Genomic DNA, 15789 nt, shown 5'->3' with positions numbered 1-15789 from the left:
ATAATTTTAATTAATAGTACCCAATGCATTCAATATCATTTAAAAAAAAATTAACAAATTATGCATAATTTTTACATAGTCTTATATAGTAATTACTTAACAATTATTGAAAAATTTTCTGTCTACTTCATAAAATAAACAAATCATAATATTGAATACTATTTCTCATAAACCGTTTTTTTAAAAAGGTTTGTATCATATTTCTAAATAGTAACAGTTATCGTCAAACAGAAACAATAATACTTCAATTAAGTATTTTTCACACTAATTTCATTCTTTTTTTTAATAATATTTAGAAAATTAAATCTGATAGCGTTCCACAAATGTAAGAATGGATGTCGAAATTTTAACAATTCTAAGAAATATGTTAAACGTTGAAACATTCATGATATTTTCGTGTCTTAACACTAAGGGGCCATTCATAAACCATGTAACCTCTTGAAGGGGAGGGGAGTCAAGCAATTGACTACGACAAAGGGAAAAAATGGCGCTAATAGGGGAGAGTGGGGCAAGACGGGGTAGCGGGTAAGACGGGGTACCGGCCCTATTTAACAAACGTTTTTTTAACCAATCGCGATTATGTTTTACACAATACTGCACCGAGACGATAGTTTCTTGTTTATAAAACCTAAAAGCCATGAGAACAAATCTTTTATCTGTTTTACTAAAAAAACTGTTTTCGACGATTTTTTTGTCATTTTTTCACTTTTTTAGGAGACGTTTATTATTTAATAATAACAGTTAATGAACTGTATAAATTTTTTTCTAACTGTCAAGGGTTACAGAAGAAGAGAAGCATATGTTTTTTTTTCTTTGTTGAATCGTAAATTGCAGTAATTAATCGTTTTATTAAATTTCGTAGGTGCGGGCAAGATGGGGTAGGGGAGAGTGGGGCAAGACGGGGTTCACAAATTAAGCAAAAAAAAAAATAAGAGAAGTTAAGAAAACTACTAAAATCAAGACTGAATAAAATAAGAGTGACCAAAAAGAAAAAAGCTTGTCAGGTTAAATCATCAATTAGCGATGGTAAAGTAGAAAATACACCTTGTCTCTATTGTAATGGTTATTATTTAGACTCAAATGAAGGCTGGCCTGCTTTTTTTGTCTGCGGCCAATGGGCTCACTGCAGTTATGCATGAAGATGAAGATGCAACTTTTATTTGTAAAATTTGTCGACAGAAATAGGTTGTTTTTTGTTAGTACCCCATCTTACCCGCCGGTGGGGCAAGATGGGGAGATTTGCAATTTTTTCAATATTATTAATTATAAGCTTTTTTAAGAAACAGATAGCCTTTGTACGCCTTTTTTACGAAAGACTGATTTCCAAAAATGATAATTAAAAATAATAATAAAGTATATATTCGATAATTTTCGTTTTTTTGCGCTTTAAACCTTAAGTATCCCGTCTTGCCCCACTCTCCCCTACATGTAATAGCGTACTACGGGGGGAGGGTCATCATTCCCAAAAAATGGGGCTACGTGGCTTATGGACGACCCCCAACAGATGATAGTAAAAATTAGAAGTCAATCTGCCACCATTTGCGAAGTTAGGAGTTTATTTTTATAAAACACCTATTTTTCTAAAATGTCAACGTAATCTTAATCACGCTTTAATATATTCTTGCTGAACACGAATATCGTATTTATTTTCAATTAAATTCACGTTGTTTCACAAAATTTAAGAAAAATTGAAATATGGGTTCCGTACTCCCCCATGGGTCAAGAATAGTTAGAGCTAGTTTGGCACGGAAAAATCCTGCTAATGCGACTGGAAATTATAAAAAAATGTTTAATTGTTCTTTTTAGGTTGATATACACAATGGTGCGTAATTATATGTGACCTGGACAGTGAAAAGGGACCTTACGTGCGAAAACAAGTTTTCGAGAAAACAGCAGTTAAAGTTTAACTTAGAAAAACCCTTGTAACTTTTTTAAATATTAATATTTTTTAATCAATTTAGGCTTATTTTCTTCACAGTGAATCACAGTATCTAAATAAATAACATACAAGTAATGAAATTTTTTTTTACTAATTGTTTATATAAATTAATAACAAACTCCCTAAACATAGAAAAAATAATCTAAGTTTTCTAACTTGCAACAATAAGTATAAATAAGTGACACATGTTTGTAAGGGTTTTTTTCGCTGATTACAAATATGATAACAAATTTGAATTTTAACTGTTGACAGTTGTCAAAGAAATTGTCAACTTTTCTAAATAATAAAAAGATTATCGTCTTCGTTATTTTAATTTGTATAATAAAAAAAATCAGTTTTTTCGTATTTTTACTCTTGTTTTTTTTAACTTTAAAATTTTTTTAAAAACTTCTAATCAACTTATGATTTTTTGGTTTTCACCATCTTAAAGAGCATTTCAAACCCTATCCGAATCAACAAAAAAGTAAAAAATGATTTTTTGACACGTAAGGTCCCTTTTCATAGACCAGGTCACATATACGGAAAAATGAAGCTTATTGACCAATAAATTGGTGGTCGTCTGAAGAAAATTGGTTAACTTTCAGGTTCTAGTTCAGACGAATTTTTATTCAATATTAAAATTTAGAAAATGTTCAGAACATATTGTTATTACTTTCAGATATCAATATTAAATAGTCTAAATCCAATAAAATAGAGAAAACGAAAATTTACTGATTTTTTATAACATGATCCGAAAAGGTCTTACCTAACTATTCTTGCCCCATCCACCCCTACTTTTATTCAACATACAATTCAAAAAATATTTTATACAGTTCAAATTGTAGAAAATTAAATTAAAACCCTGACCATCGTGGGGTTTATACACCCGTCTTAAGCCTACAATCTTGGCTATACAAGTGTTTTTACAACCGTAGAACATTTGTTACAAACATTTCTTAAATTTTACTTAATACTAAATTTTTGCGCCTACAGAGCGACTTAAAAATTAGGAGTACTCGCATTTGCCTGGATGGTATAGGGACAAAAGATCCAAAACAAAAGGTCCAAACCGAAAAGTCCAAGACTTTGAAGATCCAAAACACAAAAAGTCCAAGGAATTAAATATCCAAAAATAAAAATTTAAATTTAAATACTAAAGGAAACAATTTTTCAATTCAGACCTTCATTTTTTTTATTTACACTTGAAGTTGTTAAGTTGTTCGAATAACCGTCTTTTCATAACAGTTTCCGTCAGTTTAGGTTTGTCAACGTAGTTCAAAATTTGTTGTGTTTCAAAATTATTGAGTAATTATATTTAAAATGGAAATTGAAATTTTAACAAAAGGCAAAACGAGATATTTACATGTAAGTGGATATTTATACACAAAGCACAGTTCTGGAGTTGGGACAAAAATATATTGGAGATGCAAAGAAAAAAAGCAATGCGGCGCTAGGGCAACTACAATTAGTATAGGAGATAATGTTGAAATTCTTTCTGGAGGAGATGCCGACTCTCACGGTCATGCACCAGATCCTGAAGAAGTAGAAGCTCTCAAAGAGAAAATTGATCTAAAAAGACTTGCCGTCGAACATCCAGAATGTCCACCCTCGAGAATTGCCAGAAAACTGCAGAACATACCTGATGCTGTATTACACTGAAAAACTGTTGGTAGAGCAGTTCCACTATTGACTGTTGTGCAGCGCTACTTAACTTTAAACTCACAGCTCTATCAAAATTAGGCGAGTTGCTCTCCTAAACTTGACTACCAATGGCGTTGGCGAGCGGCTGCTTGACAAAAAGGTCAGCAGCTCTATCAAAAAGGAGAGTTGCTCGCCCAAAAAGGAGAGTAACTCGCCCAAATATAAAGTGAGCTGTGCGTTTCTTTTTAACGCAGCAGTTCACCGCATTGGGCGAACAGCTCTCCTAACAGTTTTTCAGTGTAGCAAAACTTCCTGAACAATGTGCGCTCTTGCGTTTGTACCTGCCACGGATGTGCCTAAGGTTTTTGATATATTTTTCGACCAAGTACCAGAGGAATTTGTCCCTGTTGCAGAATACTTCGAGGTTACAATTTCAATAATTATTTTAATATATTACAATGTATTTAATCATGTATTATAATTATAAATTGTTTCTTCTTAGGTTACTTATATTCGTGGCAAGACTGCTAGAGGTAGAAGAAAAGCTGTGCCTGTAAGATACGAGCCAAAACTGTGGAACCAATATGATGCCGTTCTTCAAGGAATCGCGAGAACAAATAACGCGTCTGAGGGATGGCATAATAGATTCCAAGTTCTTCTTGGACGATATCATCCGAGCCTATACGCTTTTTTAAACGAATTGCAACAGGAACAAGGCGAAACAGAATGCATGCAAAGGCAACTTCAGTTGGGTCAAAAAATAAGGGCTTTGCCGACAAATTATTTTTCAACAATAGAAAACTGGATTTTTAATATCGTATCACAGTACGATCAATACGTGCAACAAAATGAAGAAATTAAATATTTAAATACATTGGGTTACCACTTACATTTTTAGGTTATACATTTACATTTTTATATATTTAACAATTCAATAAATTTATCCTTCTTTTGAATTTATTTTTTTTGGATCTTTTGTACGTTTGGAACTTTTAGTAACTTGGACCTTCTGTCTATTGGATTTTCTGTCTATTGGATCTTACAAATATTGGATCTTTCAGTTTGGACCTTTTGTCTTGGATCTTTTGGTTTGGATCTTTTGTACCCAAATCGCCTGGATCACCCGTCTAATGGGTTTTCTCGCCAATGGAGAGGGAAACTGTAGAAAACCTCTCCTGAGTACAACCGGTTTATCGACAGTCGAGTTCTAATGGTGTGTACCGGACAATAATCGACGGTGCACATCATTATACCTCGACGTCAAACCTCCCGCTCAGATTGTCTCACGTGCCGGAAAAATACTAAGCCAAAAGGGCGCGAACCAAGGGTACTTACCCTTGGTCCTTAAAACGACCGCCAAGCGAGGCATCTATCCGACTGAGCTAATCTGTCGGTATATTAAACTATTATTATCAATATTAATAATAAAAATGGAAAACATTGTTTGATTCAATTAAATATTTTATTTGTCTATTATCTATTACTTAGATATTTTTACCAAATTTGCATTACTTAGGTCAAATAAATGGAATAATTCAAATTAATAAATATTGCTTCAAATCAATTATTATGAAAATTGCTTGATTCAGTAATTCATGTTCTTTTAATTCAAATATTTATTTGAATCAAAAAAATAATTTTTCCAAAGAACTACAGATTTGTTTGTATCAAATATTCATAATAAATCATTATTTTATTTGAGACTAATATACCATTAATTGGGTAAAATAATTAATTATTATTTATCCCAAATGCTTCTAAAGACTCACATGCTTGGAAATATTAACATTAACCCTTAAACCGCACCCTGGGTGTGCGACACCCATATTCTAGCTTTTTACTCTAATATCTCATTTAAATTCGTAAAAATTGAACATGTGTTGATATTGGACAGTACATTTTGTACTTAACTTCATGTATCATGATTGATATTAGTCTGTCAAGTGTTTTTGTGTATTTGATAACTTTATGAAGTTGACGGCGAAAAATTTCTGCTTGTCTGACACCCAGTTTTTGGTTTAAGGTGATTTCAGTAATTTAAAAAAACCCTTTTTTAATTATTAATATTAAATAAATCATTATGAAACCTATTTTCCTTCAAAATAGATGTACTGAGCAATATAAGATAATTTTTCAAAAAGATAATATCCTATTCCAGCTTAAAGAACACACTTAAAAGTCCCCGGGTGTCGCACACCCAGTGTGCGATTTAAGGATTTTTTCGTAAGTGCACTGAGAAAAAAGAGGGCGCGTTGCAGCACATTTTCGATTCATGTTGCGCGACTCAACCTGATTTCAGATTCGTAATCAGCGACCCTGAAAATCCTCAAGTATTCAGTTTCGAGCCAATCTGATCAATTTTTCATTTCGTTGTCCGCCATATTGGATCCGCTATTTTGAATTTTGGAAAACTAATGTTAGATTCGTAATCAGCGACCCTTAAAACCCCTGAGTAACAAGTTTCAAGCAAATTCAACGAATTTTGAAAAAATTAACGCCATCTTGGATCCGCCATTTTGAATTTCGAAAAACTGATGTCAGATTAGTAATTAGTGATCCCAGAAACCTTAGGGTACCAAGTTTCATAAAAATGCATTAAAATTATTTTCAAGGTGTTAAATAGTCAAATTCCAATTTCATCCAATATATCTCCTTAATCCATTTTAAATACTTCAAATTCCATCCAACATCCAATCAATCGAAATTTCAATTCTATCCAATATTTCTTTTCTTATCTTTTAAATAAAAAAATCAAATGTTATTCAAAACAGGAAAAAAGTAAATGTCAATTTCTCTATCCTTTAAATTCAAAATGAATAAAACTATATCAAATGGTAATATAATATTTAGAAAAATATAACTATACCACTCAAGAAACACTTTGATTAACTCTCTACAAATTGTAGAGAAATTATATAAAAAACAGAAAATATCTAATGTTATCCAAAATAAAAAAAACTATATCAAATAGTAATGTGATATATTCAAAAAATAAATATATCACTCACGAAGCACTATCGTTATCTTTCTACACTACACTGAAAGAATTTTTGGGAGGCTGCAGGCTTTTTGTGCCGCTAGAGCTCGCTGCCTTAAGCTCGCAGTTAACCTCAAAAAGGCGAGAATCTACTCCCGAAAGGTAAGCAGTAACTCCTCAGGGGCAGCAGCTCACCTTTCGGGAGTAGATGCTCGCTTTTTTGAGGTGAGCTGCGAGCCCTGAGCAAAGGGGAACTAATTTCGGACATTAAAAGTCAGCAGCCTCCCCAAAAATTCTTTCAGTGTACATACAAGGAGAGATGTCCCAGTTAGTCCCGTGAGGGGAAGTAGCCTTCCCCCACCATACGGCACACCAAGTTGAAACTGAGTTCCGAGCAACCCTCACAGCGGAGATCGCTCGGACCCTTAAACCCTCATTAAGTAAAACTGTTAATGACTTTTTCTATAAAATATAATTTTAACATTTTTTTGGTAAACAACATATGTATAAAATCGTGAAAAATTAAGGAATTTAAATATGTTAATTTAAAAGTTAAAAATGTTACTATTTAAAAATTTTTTATTTTTAATTATTAATAGAAAAGTCATTAGCAGTTTTCCTTAATGAGGGTTTAAGGGTCCGAGCGACCCCCGCTATGAAGGTTGCTCGGGACTCAATTCCAAGTAGCCCTCGCAGCGGGGGGCTCTATGTCCCTTCTAACGGCGAACAGACAAACTAAATGCGAACAGACAAAATATATATATATATGTACAACGCATAGTTTGGGACACCCATTTTTTTCTGCGTCTATAGGTTTGTCAGGTGTTCAACAATGCTCCCTTAAAATAGTTTCAATAAATATTCATAAATAAACAATAGATAACCAAAAAACCGAAAAATGCATACTTTGAGGACCTGAGTTTTAAGGCATAATTTGGGAACTGACCCCAAAATAAGCGTTGGACATAGTAAAAAAGTTACGACTTTCAAGACCTCAAAGTATGCGTTGGACAAGTATGTTCTTCTTATGTACAAAGCATAGTTAGAGAACCAATATTTCCATATACAGCGCATATTTTGGGGACCAAAAAATACATTATTTTTTCGTTGCCTGACTAGAAATGTTAAGTTCTTAAAGTATGCATTGAACATAGTTCTAATGCTATAATTATATACAGTGCATAATTTGAAGACAAAATAACTTTTTCTCTACAACATTACAAAATGGAATTCCTCAAAATATGCGCATAGTTTGGGATAAAAAAAATGTATACCAAAGTAGGGGAGATATACGCACGTTGAGAAGGTCCGCATGTTGGACAAGTATGTTCTTCTTCTGTACAAAGCATAGTTAGAGAACCAATATTTCCATATACAGCGCATATTTTGGGGACCAAAAAATACATTATTTTTTCGTTGCCTGACTAGAAATGTTAAGTACTTAAAGTATGCATTGAACATAGTTCTAATGCTATAATTATATACACAGAGCATAATTTGAAGACAAAATAACTTTTTCTCTACAACATTACAAAATGGAATTCCTCAAAATATGCGCATGGTTTGGGGATAAAATAAACTGTATACCTAAGTTGGCGAGAAGTACGCATGTTGAGACACTCTTAGATATTATATCCTAAGTATCTGATAATATCATACAATTTATTGACATTTTGTCGAATCATTAATATTAAACTTTTTATTCAATAGAAGCGCGATAACTGCTTTTTTCGTAGAGCTAGAGCGAACCAATTTTTTAGTTAGAAAAAGTGTTTTTCATGATTTCTGTCTAGTGTAGGGTAAGTGTACCAATTGCCGAGGGTGTTCCATTTGTCAATGTTACCATGGTAATAACCAAAAAATATTGTCTAAAATGTCTCATTTGTTTGTGTATATAATATTAATATATTTTTTTCACATTTATAACGCATAAAAAAATTAATATTTATTACTTTTTTTCATTTACAATGTTCTACACTGTTTAAATAAAATTCAAAGTTTGTTTACTCGACAACAGGAACCATCCTCGACAATTGGTACGTTTACCCTATTTAGTGCATTTTTTATTGTCAGAAAAAACTGCAGATAACATTTACATAACAGATTTAGTTTAGGTTTTAGTTTAGGTTGAGACACTCTGTGGTTCGCTAGTTGAGACGCGCACGGTGTGAAAATATTATTATCATTAAGCTTCACTTTCAATCCTCAATTTTTAAGTGTTCTACATTTGCTTTACCTGTGAAAGTTGCGACGATAATGATTCCAATTAATTCTCTGTGGAGAATAAAATAAATTTTATCTTTTTCTTCTCTTTTTTAAGATAATAATTTTTAATACGTTTTTTTCCTTAAGCTAAGATCATCAGAATGAATAAATAAACAATAAGCAATTAGAATCTGACGTCATAATTCATTTTGTCTCAATTTAAAATAAATTACTCTGGGTGTCTCACCGTACGGACCACTTTCTTTTTTTGTAAAAAATAATATGTTTACAAAATCAGCTATACATTTTTATTTTTGCCCAAAAATATTACTTTCTTTGACAATGTTGTAGTCCTGGACAATACTTTTTGGAATGCATATAGTATTCGCTAAATTTTGTTTGTGAAAAATTATTGATGAAAAACAAAACCCGTCTTAACGTGCATACCTCTCCCCTACAAAGTTCAAGTCCTTGAAGTATGCATTGGACATAAAACATCTTTTTATGAAAAATCCATATTTTTAATTAACAGTTGTGCGCAATAGTGTCCAGTAGTGTCTTGTCACTTTAAAAAATGGGGTACCTTTTTGTAATTGACTGTTTACAGAAAACCAAACGAATAAATCGATTCCACTAACCATCAGAATTCTTCTGTGTACTCGTAAATTTAAGAAAATTATGATAATAGCAGAACATTTTTTTTTAAATCTTGAATTATGTTTTGTAATAATATTATAAATTACCTCACAATTTTTATAAATGACCACATAAATTACCATAAATTTCCTGAATTAGATTTCTAAATCCTGAATTAAACAAAAAACATTTCTATAACTTGAACTATCAATTTTGTAAGTATAACAAAATTATGGCAACTAATTATGGTACATGGATGCGTGAACAGATATAATGGTTATAATGGTTACTTTATTGACTGCTGGGTTATAAGGGGGAACTTAGCACGCGCCTGTACAGGTAGATAAAGTGACCATAATACGCCTGAGTTGTATAATAGTTATTTTCGTATCAAGAGCGCAAAATAGGTGATTGCGACGATGGCGAAATGAAGGGACCGAGGGGACACAATTTCGCGCCCGAGGCGAAGCCGAGGGAGCGAAAATCATCGTAAACAAATTGGCTGCCTTTATTCCCGTGTTACTTACGATATTTTTTATTCCTAATGCACAAAAGTGGCGATTTCAAATAGCAGACGACAGGGAGTAAAAGTCATTCACTTGTTCGACTTATATGAAAATGGCGGCCGCTTTCTCCCAAGGGCAAAAATAACGCATGGGATCAGCTGTTATGTTTGCCTCTTGGGAGAAAATGGACGACATTTTCATATGGTCGAACAAATGAGTGACTTTACTCCCTGTCGTCAACTATCTAAAAGCGCCATTTTTGTGCATGTGGGATAAAAAATATTTTGCGCCCGCTTCCCCTACCCCTGGGTGGTAATGAGTTACACTACCGGTCAAAATTGAGAGACCACCCATTTTCAGGCGAATAAAAAACGTTTTAAAACATAAAAATTATTAAAACTAAAATTTTTTTCTGTTCATTTTTTGAAAGATGATAAAATTTTGAAAAGAAGAAGATATTTCAGAAGTCGTTTGGCCAGTAATTTATTTAGATATTTTTAAAAAATCGTCATTTTCAATGTTTTACAAAAATTTACATAACTTCTAAAATAATGAACGCTTTTTAATAATCTTAGGCTTATTTTAAAGGTCATTAGCTACACTATAAGAATTATTTATAGGCCTTAACGTGTAATTTTTTTTTCTTAGAAAATGCAGGCCGTCAAACTTGGACCAAACAAAATCAAAAAATTTGGAACAATTTTTCTATACTGAAAACTATATTAGAAAATATATAAAACATCATATGGTGTAGATTTTTCAAGAAAATTTAATAAAAAAAATAAGTTTGAATTTTAAAAATTATTTTTCTATCAATAAGATTGTTTCAAATTTTTTGAATTTGTTTGGTCCAAGTTTGACGGCCTGCATTTTCTAAGAAAAAAATTACACGTTAATGCCTATAAGTAATTCTTATAGTGTAGCTGATGACCTTTAAAATAAGCCTAAGATCATTAAAAAGCGTTTATTATTTTAGAAGTTATTTAAATTTTTGTAAAACATTGAAAATGACGATTTTTTAAAAATATCTAAATAAATTATTGGCCAAACGACTTCTGAAATATCTTCTTCTTTTCAAAATTTTATCATCTTTCAAAAAATGAACAGAAAAAAATTTTAGTTTCAATAATTTTTATGTTTTAAAACGTTTTTTATTCGCCTGAAAATGGGTGGTCTCTCAATTTTGACCGGTAGTGTACTTTGCGCCCGCTCTAAGTGCCCGAAATTACATACTTTCCGTGCTGGTAGGACAAAATAGTTATTTTCGTATCAAGGGCGCAAAATAGGTGATTGCGACGATGGCGAAATGAAGGAACGGAGGGGACACAATTTCGCGCCCCAGTCGAAGCCGAGGGAGCGAAAGTTTCCCTGAGGTCCCGAAATTTCGCCAGAGTCGTAATCACCTTTGCGCCCATGATGCTAACATAATTTTTTGTCCTAACTGCATGGAAAGTATGTTATTGAGGGCACGAACGATTAAACGGTCATAGTTTAAAATTAAACTCTATATAAATGTTAACTCTTTGAAGTCTATAATGATACAAGTTTTAATATAGAAATAAGACAACAATGTATTCTGGAAATATAGTAATTGCCAATTTTTATAACCGAAATGTGAACAAAACCAAATGTGTACCTCCGCTCGGAGGTAGAGGAAGCGGGCGCAAACTATTTTGCGCCCGCTTCTTCTACCCCTGGGTGGTAATGAGTTACTTTGCGCCTGCTCTAAGTGCCCGAAATGACATACTTTCTGTGCAAGTAGGACAAAAAAGATATTTCATTCTTGACTATCATACTTAAAATTTACATTGGCTGTTTTCGGCACTCGCCCCGGGTTAACTCAGAGTTAACGACTATTCAATTATCATTGACATTCTTTTGGATCTAATCAATCACCGTTAACTCGGAGTTAACTCGAGCGAGTGCCGAAAACAGCCATTATGATTTTTATTGAAAATAAAATTCTAAAATAACAATAACTAAATGTGGACGTCCACATGAAAAGGGCCCATTTTGGCACTATTGGAGTTATCTATATGGGCGTATTCCTGGCAAAATTTGGAAAATTTTGAGTGGTCTTAGAACTTTTTTGGTTAAAAATTCGCTGAGTTAAGGAATTTCAAAGTTTAGAACGCCAAAAACGTCATTTCGAGAAAAACGAAATTTAAGATTGCGATACCAACTAATTGTTGTATCTCTGGTTCTTCTTGGAAGTTATTCAGATAAGAATTGTTTCCAGTGCAGGGCACCTTGAAGATAAAAAACCAACAGGTTTTAAATTTTTAAAACCATCCCCCCTCTTCATTTTCAAAAATTTCGTACTTAAGTACTAAAAATCGACAATATGGGCCCTTTTCTAAAAAGGAGAATTTTTCTATTAAAAAACCATTTTTACAAGATTATTGATTAGGTACAATTTTATTGTGTAATTTGAAGAAAAAGAATATATATATTAAACTTATTAAAAATTTTTTTAACAGTCTCTATTATGAAAAAAATGACGCAATATCCAAATTTTCATTTCGACAATTACGAAAAAAAGACATTAACATCAATATCTCTGGTTCTTTTGGGAAGTTATTCAGATAAGAATTTTTTACAGTCCAGGGTACCTAAAAGATACTAAACCAATAGGTTTAAAATTTTTAAAACCATCCCCCCCCTCTTAATTTTGAAAATACGAAAAACCGACAATATGGGCCCTTTTCTAAAAAGGAGAATTTTTCTATTAAAAAACCATTTTTTTACAAGATTAATGATTAGGTACAATTTTATTGTGTCATTTGAAAAAAAAGAATATATATTAAACTAATTAAAAATTTTTTTAACAGTCTCTATTATGAAAAAATTTACGCAATATCCAAATTTTCATTTCGAAAATTACAAAAAAAAAGATTCTAACATCAATATCTCTGGTTTTTCTGAGAAGTTATTCAGATAAGAATTATTGTTTACAGTCCAGGACACCTTAAAGATGGAAAATCAAGAAGTTTTAAATTTTTCCACACCTCTATTTTTAAAATTCGGATTACTTTTGCAAATGACCGACAAAATGGACCCTTTTCATTTTTCTAAAGAACCAATGAAATCAAACAGTTAAATTATCGATAAATTAATGAAAACCGCATGATTCGACTTGTCAAAACATGTGGATTGATATTAAAAAATAAAAAAAAAATTAAGATTTTGCTCCAAAATTACTAAATTGCGATTATCTCGAAAACTGGAACCGACAATATGGGCCCTTTTCATGTGGACGTCCACAAATTGTCGGTTTTGTAAAGAATTACTTAAATGCAAACAAGAAGTAGGATTCTTTATTATTATGAAAAAACAAGTAGTATTTATTAGAATTTAACAAAAAACATCAATAATGAAAAATGTCGATATATCAATAGTGAAACATCGATAGTATGAATGCCTCGAAATAAAAATAATGTTTTTAAGTAATTAAATAAAACAGAGTAGCACCCGATATGGCCCCACACTGGCTGTTTTCGACGTTCAACCGGTTCACTGGCTGCCATTTTCATACAAGTCGAACAAGTGACTCCCTGTCGTCTGCTGTCTGAAATCGCCTCTTTTGTGCATTAGGAATAAAAAACATCGTAAGTAACACGAGAATAAAGGCAGCCAATTTCTTTACGGTAATTTTTGTGACACGAGTGGAGACTATAGTACTCCATTCTGCCCACACTGCATATTACAACAAAATGTAATGTTTCCCAGTTAATTGAAAACAATTTAACTATCTATCCTATTAAAAATTACTCCATGATAAGAGCTGAAAATGACCCCATACTCGCCAAATTAAATAGATTATCCCAAAAAGTTTTGTAAGCGGTGTATTCCACGTCAGTTCAACACAAAAAATTTTATTAGGTTTTGGGATTCGGTTGAAATTGGGTAGATTATATCCTCTGGTGGTAATAAATAAAATCCCCAAGCGATTTTAAAAAATTTCAAAAATTGGCGGACATATTGGATTTTTAATTTTTTTGCACTTTTTTTTGAAAAATATATATCTCTGCTTGTTCTTAACGGATTTTAGTTTAGGACCTCTTAAATTGTTCGTATTGAAATATAAATTTATTTAAAAAATTAAAATTAAAAAAATTATTTAATTTTTTTGTTTAAAAAATTAATTTAATTTTTTGAAATCCATAGAAAAAATATGCTACCTTCAATTTTGATCATTTTTTTACCATTTGTAGCCATAAATGTGTTGAACTTGTCCTAAAATTTTTATCGTGGGACCGCCAGTAGTTTTTGAGAAAAAAAATAAAACGTAAATCCTCGCATAGCGCTGTAGCGCTCAGTTTTAATGCCGCACGATTGTAAATGGAATTTTAATGAAAGTACGAGTTTTTATTAACCCTAGAACTAAAATATGATTTTTTTATAGACTAACGAAAAACTGGGGTGGTTTGGTACCCCAGATTTGAAACAATTGTAAAAGGTTACCTTTTTTGTAATTTTTTTAATTTGTCAACAATGTGGCTAATTTGAAAAAATTAAACGGATTTTAAAAGGTAAATAAAGAAAAACTGTAAGACCTCGGAAACTCCCCCGTAAAAAATAGAAACCTCCTTTGTAATAAATGATTTTTATTCTATTTTAAAATCATTTAACATTTGTATATATTGTAAATAATATTTAAATTTTCAAGTTGCCTTAATCAAAATAAAATTGTCTCTATTTACCTTTGAAAATCCGTTTAATTTTTTCAAATTAACCACATTGATGACAAATTAAAAAAATTACAAAAAAGGTAACCTTTTACAATTGTTTCAAATCTGGGGTACCAAACCACCCCAGTTTTTCGTTAGTCTATAAAAAAATCATATTTTAGTTCTAGGGTTAATCAAAACTCGTACTTTCATTAAAATTCCATTTACAATCGTGCGGCATTAAAACTGAGCGCTACAGCGCTATGCAAGGATTTACGTTTTATTTTTTTTCTCAAAAACTACTGGCTGTCCCACGATGAAAATTTCAGGACAAGTTCAACACATTTATGTCTACAAATGGTAAAAAAATGTTCAAAATTGAAGGTAGCATATTTTTTCTATGGCTTTTCAAAAAATTAAATTAATTTTTTAAACAAAAAATTTAAATAATTTTTTTAATTTTAATTTTTTAAATAAAAGTATATTTCAATACGAACAATTTAAGAGGTCATAAACTAAAATCCGTTAAGAACAAGCACAGATATATATTTTTCAAAAAAAAAGTACAAAAAAATTAAAAATCCAATATGTCCGCCAATTTTTGAAATTTTTTAAAATCGCTTGGGAATTTTATTTATTACCACCAGAGGATATAATCTACCCAATTTCAACCGAATCCCAAAACCTAATAAAATTTTTTGTGTTGAACTGACGTGGAATACACCAAGCCCTTTAATTTCGAAAAACATTCATATTTTTTTGCTTAAAACTTTAAAATTGTATAACATTTAGAAAAAAAAATTTTCGTAGTGTCTTCATAATTAATACCATTTTCTTATCGATATGAATGATATATATCGAGGATAAAAAAATTAAAAGTGCCTATCATGGAAAAACAGGGGTACCCCATTTGATCCGTCTACCCCATTTTGTCCCAGTCTCCCCTACACATCCTCAGTAGTGTTTTGCTACTTTTGTGCATGCGCAGAATTTTGTCACAGCAATATTGAACAACAGTGTGAATATTCTTTGTATATTGACGGTATTGGCCAAGAATATTCTTGAACAACTAATACTAAAATCTCTGGAACTTCTTGAAGCGTATATGTTGCTATCGGGGCATTTTATTGAAGTATAATTTAATATTTTCAACACATTTTCTTCTTTACATTGTTTTCAAATTTTACCTGTAGTAAAACAATAACTGTAGGGGAGACTGGGGTAAACCCGCTCACT

The 15789-nt window shown here is 31.6% G+C and overlaps 1 protein-coding gene across 1 annotated transcript; it reads left to right on the top strand.

Annotated features, from left to right (window-relative positions):
* The first annotated feature begins 3878 nt into the window (after positions 1 to 3878).
* On the top strand, positions 3879 to 4457 carry LOC122500730. Its single transcript, XM_043609802.1, has 2 exons — positions 3879 to 3920; positions 4062 to 4457. The coding sequence occupies exons 1-2, from the start codon at positions 3879 to 3881 to the stop codon at positions 4455 to 4457; spliced, it is 438 nt and encodes a 145-aa protein (XP_043465737.1).
* Positions 4458 to 15789: the final 11332 nt, after the last annotated feature.

This window comes from Leptopilina heterotoma, unplaced genomic scaffold (genome assembly GCF_015476425.1).
Source record: "Leptopilina heterotoma isolate Lh14 unplaced genomic scaffold, ASM1547642v1 Lhet_190, whole genome shotgun sequence".
Classification (NCBI taxonomy): domain Eukaryota; kingdom Metazoa; phylum Arthropoda; class Insecta; order Hymenoptera; family Figitidae; genus Leptopilina; species Leptopilina heterotoma.
Note: the sequence above shows the minus strand (reverse complement) of the source record. Positions and strands in the feature narration are given on the sequence as shown.

Coding starts and splice junctions, on each gene's coding strand:
- LOC122500730 (XM_043609802.1), top strand. CDS start 3,879: ATGTGCGCTCTTGCGTTTGTACCTGCCACGGATGTGCCTAAG. Junction 3,921..4,061: donor CTGCCACGGATGTGCCTAAG/GTTTTTGATATA, acceptor GTTTCTTCTTAG/GTTACTTATATTCGTGGCAA.